This window comes from Rasamsonia byssochlamydoides (genome assembly GCF_041956645.1).
Source record: "Rasamsonia byssochlamydoides strain NRRL 3658 unplaced genomic scaffold VTN77scaffold_65, whole genome shotgun sequence".
NCBI lineage: Eukaryota > Fungi > Ascomycota > Eurotiomycetes > Eurotiales > Trichocomaceae > Rasamsonia > Rasamsonia byssochlamydoides.
Genome location: NW_027192448.1, coordinates 17835 through 35723, shown reverse-complemented (window position 1 = coordinate 35723; position 17889 = coordinate 17835). Strand labels below are relative to the sequence as shown.

Here is a 17889-nt window from a genome sequence, read left to right as displayed (position 1 = left end):
ATGATAGGGATCTATTAATACTTTTAATCAGTTCTGATGAAATCCTGGACAAAAAATCCTAATAAAATCTTATAGCTCTCATTACTCTTACATGCTGCCTAATCACAATGAGTTCATTCATGAGACTCAAAGGTTACTGCTAACAATACAGGCATAGCTTATCCCTCCCATCTAAGAGGAGGAGAGGAAGACTAAGGGCATGGATGGTGTTGCGGGCTAAGCCCATATTGCTGACTCAGCTTCGCTCTCGTTTTCTGATTGGTCCATTTGTTGTTCATCACATGACTCCTGTTGATATAACTCGCGTGCCTTTCTCTCTCTTCCTTCCTTCCTTCCCCAGCGAATCCTTTTTATGAGCTCCTAGTTTCTAGACAGCAAGGCTTTGCCCTTCACATAAACCTAGTCTTTTTGCTATATGTGGATTTATAAGACCTCAAAGCATTTAATAGTGAACTAGTAAACTAGTTATATTGCCAGTGACAGAGGGACCTTTTTAAGTAAGATGGTATTAATATACTATTCTAGTATCAGCATGATCCAGTATTCTAGAGGGTATTAATCTCATCTAGCTTATACTCTAGTACTTACTTTAGTTATAGATTCTGTGACATCACCAGATATCTTATGATTGTGACGGCGCTGCCAATTCGACTATCATATTGACGTCCTCCCATGTCACGTGGCGGTTTCCTAATTAGGCAAGGGTCAGCTCGCTTGACTGCTATATCAAACGTCTCCTCCCACAGTCTTCATAGCCTTCTTCTTTTCTTCTTCTCTCCAGCTTCAAATCTTAGTTAGATAGCTACCAAATGGATTCCTTTCATTTGACCGAGCCGTGACAATGATTACCTTCTTGCTATGGCCATATGCTAGTAAAGTCTTTCTATTTTTGTTAGATATAATTTTAAGGTTGCTGCTCTAGCTTTCTAGCCATTTGACAATATGATCAGAGGAGAATTTAATAGGTTGCCTTAACAGCCTTTTATGACTTTCAGCATGAACTTCTTTGCTGTTTCCAGATCATGAGGACTAGAACCCAGGCAGCAGTCGCAAGCAGGTGGTAATCGGCAAGAATCGAAGAGCAGTCAGAGGAAGTAGAGCGGAAGCAGGAAGGAGCAGAGGGGAAGCAAGAGGCAGCATAGGGAAGCAGTAAAGCGGCAGGCGCAGGATACCCGTCCCAGTCACGTGGGCAGTTCAATCCGGCGGATTAATACCTAGGTACATACATAACATTACATGACTTACTCATACAGTTCCAGTTTCAGTTCGTTAATGGCGGGTAATAGTGAGGCAAATCCCTCTCTCTCTGTCTGTCTGAGGTAGGTTACAGGTATTCAAAGGATTTGCCGTCACAATAAGGTATGTACTGTACATCATATTAAACTCCTTTCTTTGTACTACAGTACAACTAGATAGTTCGATTATTATCTTATTTATAGCCGTTATGAGGAATCCTTTCATTGTATGCAGTATAATATATTGTATTGACTACAAAACATGAATACTAGTAGAATTGTTTTTTACAGATCACTGATTGTGATTGTCTGTCTCAATCATTACCAATTGATTGTGTCTAGTAGAAAACTCTTGCCAATACTAAACACTAAACATGAACCATGTAAGCGAGCGTCATGTCATGTCATGTCACATCGCTTTACTATTGTTCACTTGACACTTGACATTGCAGTCAGCCAAGAAGGGCCTTGCCCTCAAAAACTTTTCCCCAAAATCATGAACATTGATTGATGCTGAAGGAGGGCGCAAGGATTGAAAAAGTGCGCCTCCAACAATGATTTGACAATCGTTGCCAATATAAACGAAATAAAAGGGGGAAATATAAACATGAGAACGTTGAGACCACTCAAAACGCAGAGACTGATCTGAAATGATCAAACAGTGAAAACGGACCAAAAAGAATATTTTCAATGGATAATGGAAATATATAAGACTCGGGATGACGGCCTCTTCACCCCGAGAAACAAAATAACAATAATAAATAATAAATAATAATTAAAAATTAAAAAAAAAAAAGAAAAAAAGAAAAGAAAAGAAAAAGGGGAAAAACCGAGAATTGAAGTGTAATGCAAGAAAGACTGCACCAGGCGTCCATGATGCATATATGAACGAAGGGTATGGGAAAGGTATCGATAACGTAGGATAATAATACAGGAGCGAGCAAGTGCCCAGAAAATTAGAATATAAGGGACAAGAAATTAAGGTATAACCCAAGAACCTCCCATCAGAGGCCCGAAGAATTCCAGTCGGGTATGTAGACTGGCGAAAGCAACACAGGCGACACTGCATTATTAAAGGGGTATCGGAATACTTCATAAGATGAAATAACGGCGAGAACGAATTAGAATGATCATTGGGCAAAAGCTTCCGGCACGGAGACTTCTTCTTTCGGCTCTGCTGCTGAGTCGCGTCGTAACGGAGTCATTGGCGGCTGAGGCACCTTCTCGCATTCCGAAGAATCGGATCCCTGGTCAGAGGGTTCAGTAGCGGGAAGCGAATCGTTCATGTCGCTTTGAAGTTGCTTCTCCGCATCGGCATCGTTGCGCTCCTCAGCGTGCGTCTGCGTGCTGTCATCGGTTTGAGCTGATTCGGTCTTCTCAACCGTAATGACAGTACCGCCGATGGAAACCCTCTTGACATCGGAAACGAACGGATCATCCGTGGCAGAAGACGTCTCAGGACGAGGCTCGATACCTCCGTTGGACAACTCAGCGGGCTGCTGATCCTGATGCTGGACGTCTTCCTGATTCTGTGGCTGCGGCGGATGACTATCGACTGACGATCGCTTTCCTGAGCTGTCGGTGTGACCGAACGCCGGAACGACACCCCCGCCAATTCTTGACCAGAAGATTCTTTCCCGAAGGCGGATTGTTTCTTCCCAGGCCTCCTTCTCTTCTTCCACATCGTCGACACGAATGTGCCCGTCCAGGATCAATCTGAGATAGCCGGTGAATTCACAGCAGGCCCTCACCTTCTCCAGACACAACCCGCAGAGAGCGTACCGCTGAGCGGTTTCGCTATCTGAGGTTCGGAACCGATGCGTCCGCTCGTTCTCGGTGCCTTTTCTTCGCTCGCCACATAGAGAACAAGGAAACGCATATTTCCGAGCCATGGCCGGCATGGGCTCCACTATCAAGGTACCTTCGCAGATGCTGCTCAAAACGGAACGACGGGTGAGCCATGAGATTGCAGGGGCCGTGTCCAAACGCAATGCCGGTTCGATATCCTCGGTGAGGACGCGCTTGTAAAATCGTGTTTCTTTCAAAGGAATGTGACTAGTCGCCGGTTGGGGACTACCGTTAGGCGTATGACTTTGCGCGTTCCCAGCAGACTGTGAAGCTGTTGATCCATTTGCGGTGTTATTACTATGGCCTGTCAGACCGGCCAGACTCATTACGTTCAAACCCGCATACGATCCGCTCGCGACCCGGCTAGGCGGTTTAGATGTCTTGGCTTGGCTTAACAAGTCACGGAAGTCCTCATACGCTTGTACATCCGTCCGACACACGGGCTTGATCAAGTGAGGAAAGCTGGTGGACGGTGCAGGGGAGAGATCTCCAGACCGTGGGGACACGGGGGATGGGGTGCTTGTTCTGTCCAAGAGTCGGTTGACGTTCCCTCGCAGCGCGGCTGCCGGCGATGGTGGAGCGGTCGAAGTGTTCGTATGAGAGTCGACCTCATCACGCGCACCGTTCAATTCCTGTATGACCGCCTTCAATTCCGAGAGCTGTTCCTGCTGTGATGCAACGAGCATTTCAGTATCCTTGATCTGGGCTCGCAGCTGTTCGTTCTTCTTTTCTACCGCCTCGCGTTCGTGCTTGGCCGCAGCGACCATCTACATGAGTGTCAGCTCAAGAACTTCCCCCTCAACTCTTCCGGCTCTCACCTTGTTTGCCTCCTCGAAAAGCGCAGCCGTCAGGTTCTCAAGTTCCTGCTCAATGTTCTTTTTGTCTTTCTCCGCGAGCAGTCGTTGCGCTCTCTCTTGCGCAATAGTGGCCTTCAGAGACAGGATTTCAGATTCCACATCGCTCCTCTTGACCAAAACGTTTTTCGCAATGTCGTTTCGAAACTTTTCGTTTTCCAATTCGAGGACGTGCAATCGATCTTGAGCCTTCTCCAATTCTTGTCGGGTTGCTGCAAGCGTGTCATCGAGGCTCGTCTGGTTGTTGATAGCCTGAACGAGCTTCACACTGAGAGCGGCGACCTCATTGCTCAAATCCGGATGCGGAGATACAGATGTCTGTGATAGGTCCGAGGTACTGGCAATTCGAGGGTCTCTCAGCGTATTGAAGTTACTTTCCGGCAGATCGTCCAAGCCAGCGGGAGAGGGCCTGCGAGGTGATCTAAGGGCGGTCAAGGACTTCATCCTAGAGATGGTTTTGCCAGGCGAGGGGGATCGGTTGCCGGAGGAGAGAGATCTCCGGTGATTGTTCGGCCGGGAGATCATCTTCGCTGTCGTCGATAAGAAGGAGTGTCCAAACGGGTGAAGAGAGATGAGACTAAAGGACGGGTTAGCTGAGGAGCACAATCATATTCAATGGGAGGACTCACTCCGCCATGACGAGTGATCGCAGCGACGGTCTGCACTAATCTCGGTGCCGGACACAGTTGTCTCGATCTCGAAATGCAAAGTACAAGGACGCTTGCCGGGACGCTTGCCAGGAGTTGTAGGGACCGTCAATAGAAGTCATAGGTGGGACAGAGAAACAATGCAGCTGGGACGAATGGGTCAGATGGTCCCGCCGGTAGATGTTGTCTCGACTCTCGAATGCTGCCTGTACTAGCACCGTAGCCGATCTGGACAGAGGCCCATTGGAAAGTAGAAAAGGAGCGACAGAGAGACCAGTCCAGAGAGCGGACGGAGCAAGATACAAACGAGTGTAAAGGACGACGAGTGGCGAAATTAATCAACGGGCGTGGTTCGGGCGCGATTGACCGTCGACCGGCAGGGACGGAGAGGCAAAGATCAAAAGAGAGGAGAGGCTGCGGGTTTGACTTTTTGAGCCGGAACGGGAGGAAGGCTGATTCTGGACAGGGTCAGCAGCTAAGTTAGTCAGGGTGGTTAGTCTCTCGCGGAATGGGTCGTAGGGAGATTGGTGTCGGCCACAGTTCCAGCCGGACTGTTCTTCTGCCAGATCCTGTGGTTCTGGTCGGCTCACGCAATACTCCGGTTGGGCGGCGAGGCGCTGAGGCTTAGTGACCCCGTCAAGAGAACCGGATCAAGCGAATCAAACCGAAGCTTAGCTTCCAATTACAGGATACAGTTCGCTGCGTACCTACCTAATCTAGGTCCTTAATCATGACCTGTAAGGTTACTACGTTTCAACTACCGACAACCCCACCTGAGATTGATGAGGGCAAAAATGATACAGCCATAGCAATACCGCGAGGCAACAGTGACTAAGGAGTTCGATTCTTACGGGTCAGGGACTGTACGGAGTACTCCGTACTCCCAGGCAACAGCAATGGTTCTAGCGGGTAGTCACATTAGCTCCTTTGGCAAGGCACCGATTGGGCAGATGTTCGTGTCCCGTGCTCTGATCCCGTCGGTGATCAAGATGGTACCTGGCCTGTGCACCGTACAGGTTATGATCCTAAGGCATGATTGCTTTCCCATGGGCCTGCATGACAACATCATGACTCGAGATGCTCCATAACAGGTTTTAGGAGGAATAGCGAAGTCTAAAGCCGAGAGGGTTGCAAGAAGTTGTACTGTACAAAAGAGGCAGTTTGCACCTTCCGATTGTAGAACTAAGTTCCGGTCGCGCCGGCATGAGCAATGACGAAATGGCTGGGAAGTCGCCTTGTTCTCTCTGGACACTGTCCATTGACAGCAGCCAAGACAGTTTAGCGGGCCCCATTGTAGCATCATGCAGTGATTGATGACAAGCATTATCAATTTGATTGCATCACAGCGCCCCTTGCTGTGATAGGCGTGCTGTTCGAAGGCAGCTGCAAATCGGTGCCCAATGGGTCCGCTCCCCCCGCTGGGAGCCTGAGGCACCAAGTGGGGGGTAGCTTCAAGTTCAGGAACACATTGATTCTCCACCACCAAGCCTTTCTTCATGGTGATCTGATTGATACCTTGTCAACTCATATCAAATACGCTCAGTCAACTGTCTAGAAAAAGAACACCATCATAGCGGTACCACAGCCCGGCATTTCTGAAGAACCTGAACCCACAGCTGCCGTCATCACATCTCCACAAATCCTGAAACACACCCACCATGTCGGATGCAGAGTTGGAGGAGGTTAGTTCGTAGCTTACCCCGCAGTGCAAAACGCAAACAACAGCATGTTTTGAAACCATCTAAGCGGACAAGAGAATTTTATACTAAGCTTACGCAGATTAGAAGAGCCCGTCTCGCACAGTTACAGCAGCAGGCGGCCGCACGAGGAGGCGCTGGGGACGGTCAAAGCCAGGAGGAGCAAAGACGGTAAGTGTTATGATCCTCGAGGAAGTGGGAGACTGTTCATGCCGATGTTTATGTCTTCATTTTTCTTTTTTTTTTAACCGCGCCATGCGTTGAGTCTGGTCAAAGATGTTGGCGCGGGGCAGCCTGTCGTCCTCGGTCATCGGATAGCGCGTGACATGTGCTAACCAACTCCCTCCTTCTGATCAGACAAGCCGAAGGTATGCGAACTCTCCAGAACTTCAGCTAAACTGCTCCAAACAACCTTCAATGCCATTCAGAAGCCATCGGAAATGACAGAAAACTGAACTGACCTTTTCTAGCTGAGCGACGTTCTGCCATTCTCTCTCAGATCCTTGACCCCGCCGCCGCGGATCGTCTAGGCCGGATACGCCTCGTCAAAGAGTCGCGCGCCATCGATATCGAGAACCGTCTCATCATGCTCGCCCAGACCGGACAGCTGCGACAAAAAGTGACAGAGGACCAGCTGAAAGAACTTCTCGGGGCGGTTGCGGAGAACCAGCGCAAAGAGGAGGAGGAGCAGAAGATTGTGATCAGCCGGCGAAAAGGCGGCTGGGACGATGACGACGACCTTTTGGATTTGTAGCATTCGCCTTGTCTTCTAAAATCTGTGTCTCCATATCTGCATGTACGCTTTACGAGTTGAAATGTCCTTGCGAATAACTAACCGCACCTTACGCAATTGGAGAGGGATGTGAGTTGTCGATATTGGTCATCCGGAGGAGGCGTTTTGTATGTATTGTACATGTATTTTTCTATAATGCGTGTGTGATTTGAAGCCATTGCTTCCGTCTTCCCATTGGGGTGCAAATTGTCTAGCATTATGTAACGAGGGCCAGAAAGAACAAAGAAATACCATGTCATTCCAGTCGTATTTCTATCTAATAATACAAATAGGTAAGGTTGGCTTTGCAAGCCATCTGGCTCATCTACTTCATGTTCTCATGCTTAGACTGCCTGCTGCGCCTGTCTCTCCTTCTCTCTCTTCTGCTGTTGCCGGATCATGCGGCGTATCTCTCTGAGGTCCGGCGGCCTCTCGATCCCCAATTCGGCCCGCAGCTCATCTACATCCCGCTCCAGCTGCTCTTCCCAGTAGACATTGATGAGCTCCTCGCTGGCCAAGCCGCTCCGCACCGCCCACGGCAGGTGCAGCGAGAAGAACCGCTCTCGCTCGGCGGGCTTCAGCCGCACAACAGCGAACAGGCTCAGTGCCGTCATGGGGATCAGCGTGTTGAGGAACTCGAACGCCTTCAGCGCCAGTTCGCCTTCCACCATGGTGGGGAGGCCTGTTATGGCATGATAGAAATCATGGCATTCGCGGTATCGCTGCATGACGTACGCGCACTCCTCATCGTCAATATAATGCACGGGGTCGCGAGTGTCCGGCGAGACGCCCTCCCGGTCCAGCCAAGTCGCGTAGGTGCGGCCCACCGTGTTCTCGGGGAGGGAGCGCAGGTAGGGCAGCGAGAGAGTCTCCGAAGTGATACGAGGGCGGTCCCGAAGGATACGTCGACCGGTGGGAGACGCTAGCATAGCATCGCGAAGGCGGTAGATAAAGTATGGGGTTGCTGTGGCTTCACCCAGGGCCGCGATGAGATCTGAGACAATGCAGGGTTAGTAACGAAGTCAGAGAGTTAAGCACATGTAAACCAGGAATAGAGATCCTACCGCCCCTCCGTGGATTCAATAATGATCCCACCGCAGAGCCCACCGCCAGGGCGCCGCGCTCGACAAAAGTGAGAGGGACATGACCCGGGTACTTCGGCGGCGGCCGGTTCAAGACAGAGAATGCCCGCAAGGCATTATTAGAAGGGCCCAACAGAGGAGTTTGGAAGCTCACTGCTCGAACAGCGAGCGCTCCATGCCTCACAAGAGCCGGCATTATCTATCAATGTCAGGATGAAAGGTGTGCATGACGCTGCGGTCCGCAATTGTTAAGAGACCAGCATAGGTGACAACTGAGGATGAAGCTCCGGCGTACTCCGTACTGCTTCACGTGGTCCGGCGGAGGACGGGCCGGGACGGCGGGACCTTGCTGCAGCTTAGGGCTTAGCCCCGCCTACTCTGTTCCTCGACCTGGCCGGATAAGAGCATAATAGAAGGCGAATTAATTTCTTGAATGGCGGCTGAACGATGACATCGGGCCGTAGTTCGGCCTGCAAAAATATACAATGAAATAACAACCGTCCGTTGACAAGGGGAAATATGTTTTTCATTCCAATTCAATCTTTTAATCACCTAGATACCCAATTGGGCATTTCATCTTTCATACCTACAATGGCTATTTCCCTCGTTTCATGATCCAACAGATGTTGAAGAATTACGAACTTGCATGAAGGAAAATAAAGCAGTCGACATGGCAACTGACAACCTACCGGGAGAAGAGCATGCCGCGTTCATGCAGTGGGCGATTTCTCAAGGCGTCGAAATCAACGGTGTCGCACCTGCGAGGTTCCCAGAACGAGGTATTGGAATGGTGGCTGTAAGGGATATCGAAGTATGAGAATTGACCATTGACCTGAGCAGCCTGGTATTCGTGGACACTGATTCAAGACCCCTATGAAAAACAAAAGGAAAACGAGGTCATGGTGGCAGTTCCCCGGAAAGCAATGTTGACCGTTGATTGCATCCCTCCGTCTTTTGTCAACAAATTCTCAGATGGCATTTCGGTCCATGGGCTTATTGCTGCATTTCTCACGCATGGAGACCCCAAACTTCTGAAAAAATACGACCTGTGGCGAGCTGTCTGGCCTAGTCGTCAAGACTTCGAGGAGGGAATGCCCATCCTATGGCCTGAGAGACTCCGAGCGTCAAATTCCAAGTTCCAGAGTCGTTTGTCGTCAAGTCCGATATGTTTACCTCCTTCAGCTTCCGGGCTGTGGAATTCCTTCCGGAAGAAGCCCGTCGAGCACGAGTATGAAACCAAGCATCAGAATCTCCTCGCCCAGCAGGAGAAGAGACTGCAGGACGCCTGGCGAAGCGTCATTGCCGTCTTCCCAGATACCGACTGGGAGACGTACTCGTATTACTGGCTGATTGTGAACACGAGGAGTTTCTTCTACCTCCTTCCAGGGGAAGAGCCGCCGGAAGACCGGAATGATGCCATGGCATTGGTGCCGTTTGCGGACTACTTCAACCATGTGGATGATGCAGTCAGTAGCACCTCTTGAGACTTCCTTGTTGTTACACCACCATCTGACTATCTTTTTTCTTAGCAATGTGACGTGAATTTCGATGGAGAGAAATATACCTTCAAAGCAACTCGACGCTATGGTAATTCACACACATACCTCTGCCTGTTTGGAAAAGAAAACCATCTAACTGGATGAGTAATCTAGAAAAAGGGGAAGAGATATACATGAGTTACGGACCTCATCCTAACGACTTCCTCTTGATTGAATGTAAGCTCCGGAATCTCTTGAAGTATGCCTTGACCTGTATTAACGGAAACATAGATGGCTTCTTCCTTGATGAAAACGAGTCAGATGCGATCTATTTGGACGATATCATCTTCCGAGATCTGACCGCGTCAGAGAAAGAGGAGCTGAGACTGCAGCAGTATTATGGGTATGTACTTCTTACTGTACAGTCAGCTCTTTGCGCGTGACTGCATTTTCCCACATGTTACGACACGCAGTCCTACATGTTATGATGCACTGTCCCTATCATAAAGGCCACCTCCTTGAGATCCACTAGACAAATGACCTGCTGCTGCCTAGCCCCAATCAACTAATCACTGCCTCTTCCCCGCGATATACCTAATCATTCCCAATCTTCCCTTACTGTCAATCACCTGGGGTGCGCTGGTGCAGTGGGCTAGGCAACCAAGTTGCCTGTCCCAAAACCAGAGCAGCCCAGGTTCGAATCCCTCTGGTTCCAAGGAACCCATTATTTCGAAACCGGGGGTGCTCTGTGAGGGAGGGCACCCCGTATCAGAAGTTTTCTTTTTTTTTTCCCTTTTGTCACGTTTGCTGTTTCCTTTTTTGGAATATACGAAGTCTTTCCAAGGTTCTTTCCATTTTCTCCTTGGTCATCATTCACACCTGATACACACTTGGAGACAACATCCTTAGCAATAATTTTTTTTCTTCTTCCTTTGCTTCTTCCTCTCCTTTCTTCTTCACGCACCTTCCATCCAACCCGTTCCGTTCCATTCCGTTCCTAACCCAGCCATCCTGACAGAAACTACCAAGTCACAAGCACCACGGGCGCCTGTTTCCGCACCGAAGTCGCCGCCTGCATGAAATACATGATTCGCAGGGAATGGCGCAACTACGTCCTCGGCTGGGCCAATTCCCAACCAAACCCGAAGAAGACGAACGCGATCATAACTGGCTGGATAGGGACGTATGCGAAGGAGGCTGATGCGACTATTGATATCTTGGAGAAGATGCTTGAGAAAGAGGAGGAGGAGGATGAGAAGGTTAGGACGAAAGTCAACATGTTGATACGGAGGTGGAGGCAGATTAAGCGGCTGTGCGAGCAAGCTGCGCTGAAATTGAATTCAGCATGAATGAATACGGATGCTATGGGCTGGGTAGGTCGGTGTTGGATGCCATGTTTCCTCTATCGTCTTCTGCGAGACTAGGAGAGGAGTTTATATTACCAAGCTAGACTGAGCGTGGTTTTAATATATATATATATATATCAAATTCAACGATAAAAATGCAACGCTATGCAGTGACCTAAAAGTACTGTACATACATACAACGACAAGCAACAAGAAGATCCTGCTCCGATCAATCCTCCTCTTCCAGAGCCGACAGATCAAGCGGAATAGCACCGGCATTTCTCCTTGTGATAACGTCACTCTTTCCAATGACCAGCTGCATGATCAGATAGTTCAACGCACATCGGATCCCCAGTTCCTCCCCTCGGCGAACGATATACCCGTTAAGGTACTCGATCTCCGTCTTCCTTCCTCGCCGGACATCCTCGAGCATCGAACTGGTAATCTTGGAGGTCTTGTTGGCCAGATGCACCACCATGCTTCGCAGCCGTTCCGGTGCAAAGCGGGAGTTGATGCCGGGAACGCCTTGCAATTCTGGCAGCGCGCAGATCACAGTGGAGATCTCGATGAGGAGGAGACGCATCGCGCGGGTGATGTTGTAGTTGTAGAGAAGTTCGCCGTTCTCGCAGTCAAAAAGGACGGTCAAGGGGAGGATCACGCTGTTGATGGCCAGCTTCTCCAGCTGGTACTGGAGCAACGCTGTCGGTGTTTCTGCGACGGCCACAAGGGGCGGCGTGAGAGTCAATGTCCGCAGGAGATACTTTGTGGAAGGCGCCCAGTCTTCATCCTTCTCCTCGGCTCGTTTGAGAGGACCTTTTCCCGGCAGAGGACTGAGAATCATCGTTCCCACCCCTGTGTGAGAAACCCGGAAAGGTTCCTGTCGCACGAGACCATGTGAAATAATACCCATCATGTAATGAGGGCGTTGGCGTGGGTCTGGAAACACCTTCTCATTGAGCTCCTCAACCGTTCCCATGCCGTTCTGGAGCAGAAGCACAGTCGACTCGGGCGTCAGACGATGACTGACGGATTTCAGAGCCGCCACCGTCTGCGGGGCCTTGACCGCCACGATCAAGCATTCAATCTTCTCGTCATCTTCCTGCGACTGATGCAACTCCTCCTCGACATCCTCAATCTGAAGTCTCCCATCGGCATCGACCGAATCGTATTGCGCTTCACCGTTTGGCTTCCAATACGGTATCGAGTGCCACATCCGGTCATTCAGAACGTTGATATCGAAACCAGTCTTGATATCGTCGAGCCCTTTCGTGTTGATAGACAGGCATCTTTTCCTTGCTAGCCAATCCGCGTAAATTCCCGGGTTGTGTAGCAGGAGCGTAATGGGGGGAGGAGATTTTCGGGCCGCCAACGAGTGTGCCACAAAGGTGCCGACATTTCCCAATCCTAGGATGTGAATTCGACCGGATAGGCGACGTTTGTCCCCGTTTTCCCTCGATATCTCTTCCACATCTTGTATCCACGTTCGCCGACTCGGCCCACTCGAGAAGCATCGGCATGTGGCCCAGCGGCCAACATCTGGACTAGCTGAGCGACATCTTTCCGGCGCGGACTGGATTATCAGTCCAATCCGCAATAGCGGACGGTGGAATAGTTTGCCAGACACTTTGAAAGATTGAATGACGGGTCCTCCAGATAAGCTGTAAAAAAACCTTCAGGACGGATGAGGGCTGAATGTCGGGCCTCAGGCAGTCATTATGAGCACCCAATGAGACTCTCCTGGAGAGCTCAAGAAAAATACAGCACAGGACAACCGAGTAGCGAATGCGATTGGTCCTTGCCAGCCGTATAAGGGACGATGTTGAAGCTCCTTATGCAGTACCTGATACCTGCAACAATTAACTAGTATTCCGACTGACGTAAGTTGATTCCAGCCGTAAACACCGCCCAGCTCTCGCTCACCGCCCGCGGCAAAATCCGTCAGAAAAAAAAGTTCGGAGGCGCAGCGCGTTCTTACGATCGCATATTTCTTCATACAACCAATGCACGATGGAGGTCGCTGACTTGTTTCCGCTTGTTGAGCGGCTTGAGGATAATGTGGATGACCTGGAGGAGGTTCTACAGCCCCTGTTGGAGGGTTCCTTGGCAGAGACGTCAAGGAAATTGCCGCTGCTTGACAAAGCCAAACTCCACGTGCTCCTGACGTACACTCTGGAGTCTTTGCTTTTCTGTATGTGATGACAGTTTGACTTGTTTTCATTCTATTGCTAATGCGCTAGTAGCTTACTTGCGTCTCCATGGTGTCAACGCCAGAGAGCACGCAGTGTTCAAGGAACTAACTAGAGTGAAGCAATACTTTGAGAAGATCAAAGCACTAGAAACAGAGCCCGAGAAACGGACCATGACTCTGGATAAACAGGCTGCCGGTCGTTTCATCAAGCATGGCCTTGTAAGACGCAATCTTCTCTCCTCTCCTCATATCAGTCCTCGAAATCGTTAACTCTTGTCTAGGCTGGAAACGATAAACTTGATCTAGAGCGCGCTGAGAAAGAAGCAAAGGAAAAGGCAATGGCACAGATGCGAGCAGCGTTGTTAGCTAAGAAAAATGCCGCCAATACTCAGGAACATCACGAGCCAAAGCCCTCTACGACTAATTCTGACTCAGACTCAGACTCGAGCTCCGATTCGGACTCATCGAGCGACGATGATGATGATGATGAAGCAGCTCGTGAAGAGCAAACAACAACATCCGCTGAACCATCCATACCTCAAAAATCAGCGAAAACAAAGGCTAAAGAAAGACGGGAACAGGCCAAAGCAGCCAAAGCACTGAGAAAGCTCAAACGGCAGGGTCAGGACGCGCAGACGGAATCCATAGACCAGGCCAAGAAGGCACGACAGATGAAGAAGGAAAAGAAGAAAGCTAAAAAGAAGAAGAAAAATAAAGCTGCGAAGGAGAGAAGAGCAGGGAATCTCACAGATAACTACTAGTCGTGACCTGGCCGTCTTCGTCTGCCTTCTAGTTTGCCTTTTAGTTTCCTGCCAATGTCGCTATGGCTTTGGACAGCGCAGCAGGACTGTTAAATTCCGCACGTGTCCTAGAAACTTTCCTAATGCTGTATATTTCACGACTTTGCTAGTTCTTCGTTGTTTCACGTGACATCCATATGCATTGTCGGTTCGGTGGCGTTTGGGATAAGGAGTTTAATGTCTACTTCTGGGATTTTGAATAGCAGAAGAAATTGGGAAATGGGTTTTTTTTTGTTATCTATCATAATGGCTTTAGCTATTCTGGCTGCCTTCTCTCGATGGCTTGAACAGTTTAACTAGGTCAGATGATTGATTCTGAGATTTGACTGGGATTTTTCTGCACTATCACGCCTTGCTTCAACGTAGATAAAAGATCAAAAGAGATTTATCGAGAATCTTCCTAAGATTTTCATCTGTTAGATCTCACGGGATGAATCATAATCGTGGACATATGTGCTACTGTAGGTGCCTGCAGGCTGGAACCATTCCGAACCCAAGTTCGTGGAACTGACCAATCAGCGACGCCGTCTGCGGCATTCGCATTCGGCCTCGGTCCAACCCGGACGATCGGGGCTTAGGCTGGAAAACTCCGATCTGCGACCTTCTTCTGGGTCTGGGTCGACTGGGGTACTTTGAACATCAACACTCTTTCTCACAACTCAACGCTCAAACCCGCTCACTGCTCTATCGCGCATTATCTGATCGCATTTTCCTCTCTTCTCGCTTTTCATCATCGAAACACATCCAGATCGTCTCGAAAATGCCTCGTCAACGCCGTGGTGCCGCCACCCCTGCGCGCAGCGCTCCTACCAGACCTACTGCTGCCCCGGCCAAACCGGCTGCTCCTCAGACGCAACAGCAGCATCCTCACTCGACCGTTGCGGCCGCTCCTGCGCCGGCTGCCCAGCCGCAGGCGCCTGCTGTTCCTGTCCAGCAGAGCTCTGGACCGGGCTTGTTTGCTCAGATGGCCTCGACTGCTGCGTAAGTAGCCCGTTTCTATTTTTCTGTCAGAGAACTGGATGAAGGAAATGCTTTTGAGCTTTGAATCGGCAACGAAAAATTCTCTTCTTTCGTTTCCTACGCATATTCCGTTTTAGGACTTGTCTGGTCCTTGCAATATATCGAAGGCATCAGTCTGTCTGGAACAAGAACTTAGGCTAACAAAATCTCCAGTGGTGTCGCAGTTGGTTCCTCCATCGGCCACGCCATCGGCAGCCTCTTCACCGGCGGCTCCTCCAGCGCCCCTGCCGAGACCCAGCAGGCTCCTCCTGCTCCCCAGGCTCAGCCCATGGACCACAGCCTCTACCAGAGCAACGCCTGGGAGAACCCTGCCTGCGAGACGGACGTGCGCAACTTCCGCAAGTGCATGGATGACAACCAGGGTAACCTGAGCATCTGTGGATGGTACTTGGACCAGCTGGTACGTTGTCAATCTACTGCCAGTCTCCCTGGGCCTCCCTTTTTTCGACAGGATGAATAATTGCTAACGCCACATACAGAAAGCTTGCCAGGCTGCTGCCAGACAGTATTAAAGAAAGAAAGAAGCTGTTTCAATTCCATCCATCCATCCATTTGTCTCTGATTGATTTCGTTTATCACAAAAATGTTTTTGCCTCCTCCCTTTGATTTGCATCGAATCGCATTGCATGATATAATTGATGAGCTACCCTACCTACCTACCCCCTTCATGTATCATCTACTCTTGTAAATTAGGCAACCCTGACGCTAAGTGATTTATTTTCCTACACTATAATCACGCGTCTCTTCTTCTCCAAATTATAACACTAGAAAAACCAAATAGAACAGAATACAGATAAGGAAAGGGAAAAAGAAAGACAATATTAGAGACATACTACTCCGCTCATAACATATGTCAATTCACCTTTCTATTCTACCCTTTGGCATATGTTATGGAATATAGAAACGTAGGTAAGAATAAACGATAAAATTTGTCGGTACTTTTACAAAGAAGAGAAAGTGACTAGGTAAGCAAGCAAGTAAGTAAGTAAGAGGAATAGTTACATACATATAAGTAAGTCAAGTCAAGTCGCAGCAACGAGTTAGTTATCCCAATCCAATCCCATGACAATATCATATTTCCTGCACCTGCACTTAAGTATCTTGCTCAAAGAAAGACCAGTACCAAAAATGTGGAAATAAACCAGGACCTGCAGCGCAGCAACGCCCGTCCAAGAGGAGGTAGATAAGGAGATACGATTGCCTAGTTTCAATCGTTCTTCCGATCATCGTCTCTTCGAGGCTCAAAGTTGAGCTATTTTTTTTCCAGAAGTTAGTTAATCCGCCGCGACATTTTTTCAAGTATAGAAAGAAAAAAGAAAATGTTACCTACCTGATTTCCATTATAGAATTGATTGTTATCTTGCTCTTCTCTCTGGTCTCGTAATGTTCGGATGTTGATGCCTCGCGATGACGACGCAGCAGGTCGGGGCGGTTTGGCGTTGTTGATGGATTGTTGAGAGTTATTATTAGTAGTAGTATTATTGTTACCACCGACAGGAGTGTTGCTGCTCGCCGCGCCTGCTGACCCGTATCCCAGAAACGATCCCACCAGCCCCGCTACGACCCCCACGGCACTGGAAACGAGACTGTATCCCGTGGATATGGCTCGGGCAGGGAGGCTGGCGCTGGAAGAAGCAGACGGGTAGGCTTCAGTGTACGAGTGCACGGGAACCATCACCAGGTTGGCGGTCGGACCCAGGCCTAGCTCTTTCAGCGTTTTCTCTTCCTCGGCGACGGAGATCGTGTGGCTGGGGAGAGGCGTCAGTACATGTTTGAGGGTATACGGCTGGCTGCCATCGGAGCGCTGCGCGTCGAGCCACGGACGGACGTCACCGCGGACAGTGGCCGAAGGAGGAAAACTCGTCCGCACGGAGCTACCGTCGAACAGTCGGACTTGGAGACGGTATTGTTGCGGTTTGGTCGGAGACGATGCAGATGCAGTCTCTCGCGTCTCATCCTTAGTCGTAGTCCTAGCTTTCTCTTGAGCCTCTCTGCGTTTCCGCTCCTCCCTGTCTTGCTTTATCTGGTTGCGGATTCGTTCCCGTTCTTCCTTGCGCTGCTGTTCCAGCTTCCGCTGTTGCTCCCTCCACTCCTGCAGATCTCGCTTTGACCGTTCAGCGGCTGATCCAGGCTCCTCAGATGCTTCCACTGGTCGTTTTTCGGCACGTATACTTTCGCTGTTCGTCCTTTCTGTATCTTGCGCTTGTGGTCGTGGATGGGGGTCGGGCTGAGCCTGTGGGTTGGCGGCAGGCGGGACGTTCGAGGTCGCTGCAGGAAGACTGCTCGTGGTCGTGTTTGCTGCCGCATTCTGAGGTGTAGAGGCTGTTGGAACTGCAAAATTAGGAGAGCTCTGTACAAGTGCAGCCTTCAGCCGTTTCTGAAAGTCCTCCTTCGAAGTGCCCGCAACAATGTATTCTTGAATCATCCCATTTCTACCGCAGCTGTTAGTCGTCATATGACCGTAGAGAGGAGAATGGCTGATTGATCGTACTTTATCACAACGACTGTTGGAAATACATTAATAGGACAGATAGATGTCAGGAAGCCAGCTTCCTGAGTGCCCGCCGTCAACCGAAGAGTGATGGCATTGTCTTTGACTAATTGAGCGATCTGCTGAATCGGTTGGCTGTCTGTTCTTGGAACTGAATAAAGATTTCAAAGCGACTCATACCTCATCATCAAAATATTCCTTCTCCCACTGAGCGCTTTCCTTAGCATCATCTGATCCGACATGTTAGAGCGATATCGGTACATCAAAGCGGGGCCTCAATACCAACCTCGAACAAAGCAAATCACAGACTTCGCCTCCCGAACAGCGAGAGCAATCCCTTCCTGAAGATCCCCCTCGTAAAACATCATGAAGACCTCATTTCCTCTGGAAGAATAGATGCGCGCGTGGTTGATGACAGCAGAGCGTCCACT

The 17889-nt window shown here is 49.6% G+C and overlaps 8 protein-coding genes across 8 annotated transcripts; 4 read left to right on the top strand and 4 right to left on the bottom strand.

Annotated features, from left to right (window-relative positions):
* Positions 1-2365: 2365 nt before the first annotated feature.
* Positions 2366-4574, bottom strand: VTN77DRAFT_7813 (uncharacterized protein; the record flags this gene model as incomplete). Its single annotated transcript, XM_069424242.1, has 3 exons — positions 2366-3850; positions 3902-4514; positions 4567-4574. 3 exons carry the CDS (start codon positions 4572-4574, stop codon positions 2366-2368), a joined length of 2106 nt encoding a protein of 701 aa, XP_069275062.1.
* A 923-nt stretch (positions 4575-5497) lies between these two features.
* Positions 5498-6082, bottom strand: VTN77DRAFT_7812 (uncharacterized protein; the record flags this gene model as incomplete). The annotated part of the gene is made up of 1 exon (XM_069424241.1): positions 5498-6082. The coding sequence occupies one exon, from the start codon at positions 6080-6082 to the stop codon at positions 5498-5500; it is 585 nt and encodes a 194-aa protein (XP_069275061.1).
* A 160-nt stretch (positions 6083-6242) lies between these two features.
* VTN77DRAFT_7811 (uncharacterized protein) lies at positions 6243-7035 on the top strand (the record flags this gene model as incomplete). Its single annotated transcript, XM_069424240.1, has 4 exons — positions 6243-6266; positions 6364-6452; positions 6639-6649; positions 6752-7035. The coding sequence occupies 4 exons, from the start codon at positions 6243-6245 to the stop codon at positions 7033-7035; spliced, it is 408 nt and encodes a 135-aa protein (XP_069275060.1).
* Positions 7036-7397: 362 nt separating this feature from the next.
* Positions 7398-8331, bottom strand: VTN77DRAFT_7810 (uncharacterized protein; the record flags this gene model as incomplete). Its single annotated transcript, XM_069424239.1, has 2 exons — positions 7398-8047; positions 8118-8331. The coding sequence occupies 2 exons, from the start codon at positions 8329-8331 to the stop codon at positions 7398-7400; spliced, it is 864 nt and encodes a 287-aa protein (XP_069275059.1).
* A 474-nt stretch (positions 8332-8805) lies between these two features.
* On the top strand, positions 8806-10962 carry VTN77DRAFT_7809 (uncharacterized protein; the record flags this gene model as incomplete). The annotated part of the gene is made up of 6 exons (XM_069424237.1): positions 8806-8946; positions 9023-9601; positions 9665-9722; positions 9788-9850; positions 9905-10016; positions 10632-10962. The coding sequence occupies 6 exons, from the start codon at positions 8806-8808 to the stop codon at positions 10960-10962; spliced, it is 1284 nt and encodes a 427-aa protein (XP_069275058.1).
* A 226-nt stretch (positions 10963-11188) lies between these two features.
* On the bottom strand, positions 11189-12172 carry VTN77DRAFT_7808 (uncharacterized protein; the record flags this gene model as incomplete). Its single annotated transcript, XM_069424236.1, has 1 exon — positions 11189-12172. The coding sequence occupies one exon, from the start codon at positions 12170-12172 to the stop codon at positions 11189-11191; it is 984 nt and encodes a 327-aa protein (XP_069275057.1).
* A 794-nt stretch (positions 12173-12966) lies between these two features.
* VTN77DRAFT_7807 (uncharacterized protein) lies at positions 12967-13908 on the top strand (the record flags this gene model as incomplete). The annotated part of the gene is made up of 3 exons (XM_069424235.1): positions 12967-13147; positions 13200-13366; positions 13429-13908. The coding sequence occupies 3 exons, from the start codon at positions 12967-12969 to the stop codon at positions 13906-13908; spliced, it is 828 nt and encodes a 275-aa protein (XP_069275056.1).
* Positions 13909-14707: 799 nt separating this feature from the next.
* Positions 14708-15479, top strand: VTN77DRAFT_7806 (uncharacterized protein; the record flags this gene model as incomplete). The annotated part of the gene is made up of 3 exons (XM_069424234.1): positions 14708-14928; positions 15121-15367; positions 15447-15479. 3 exons carry the CDS (start codon positions 14708-14710, stop codon positions 15477-15479), a joined length of 501 nt encoding a protein of 166 aa, XP_069275055.1.
* Between the last annotated feature and the right edge of the window lie 2410 nt (positions 15480-17889).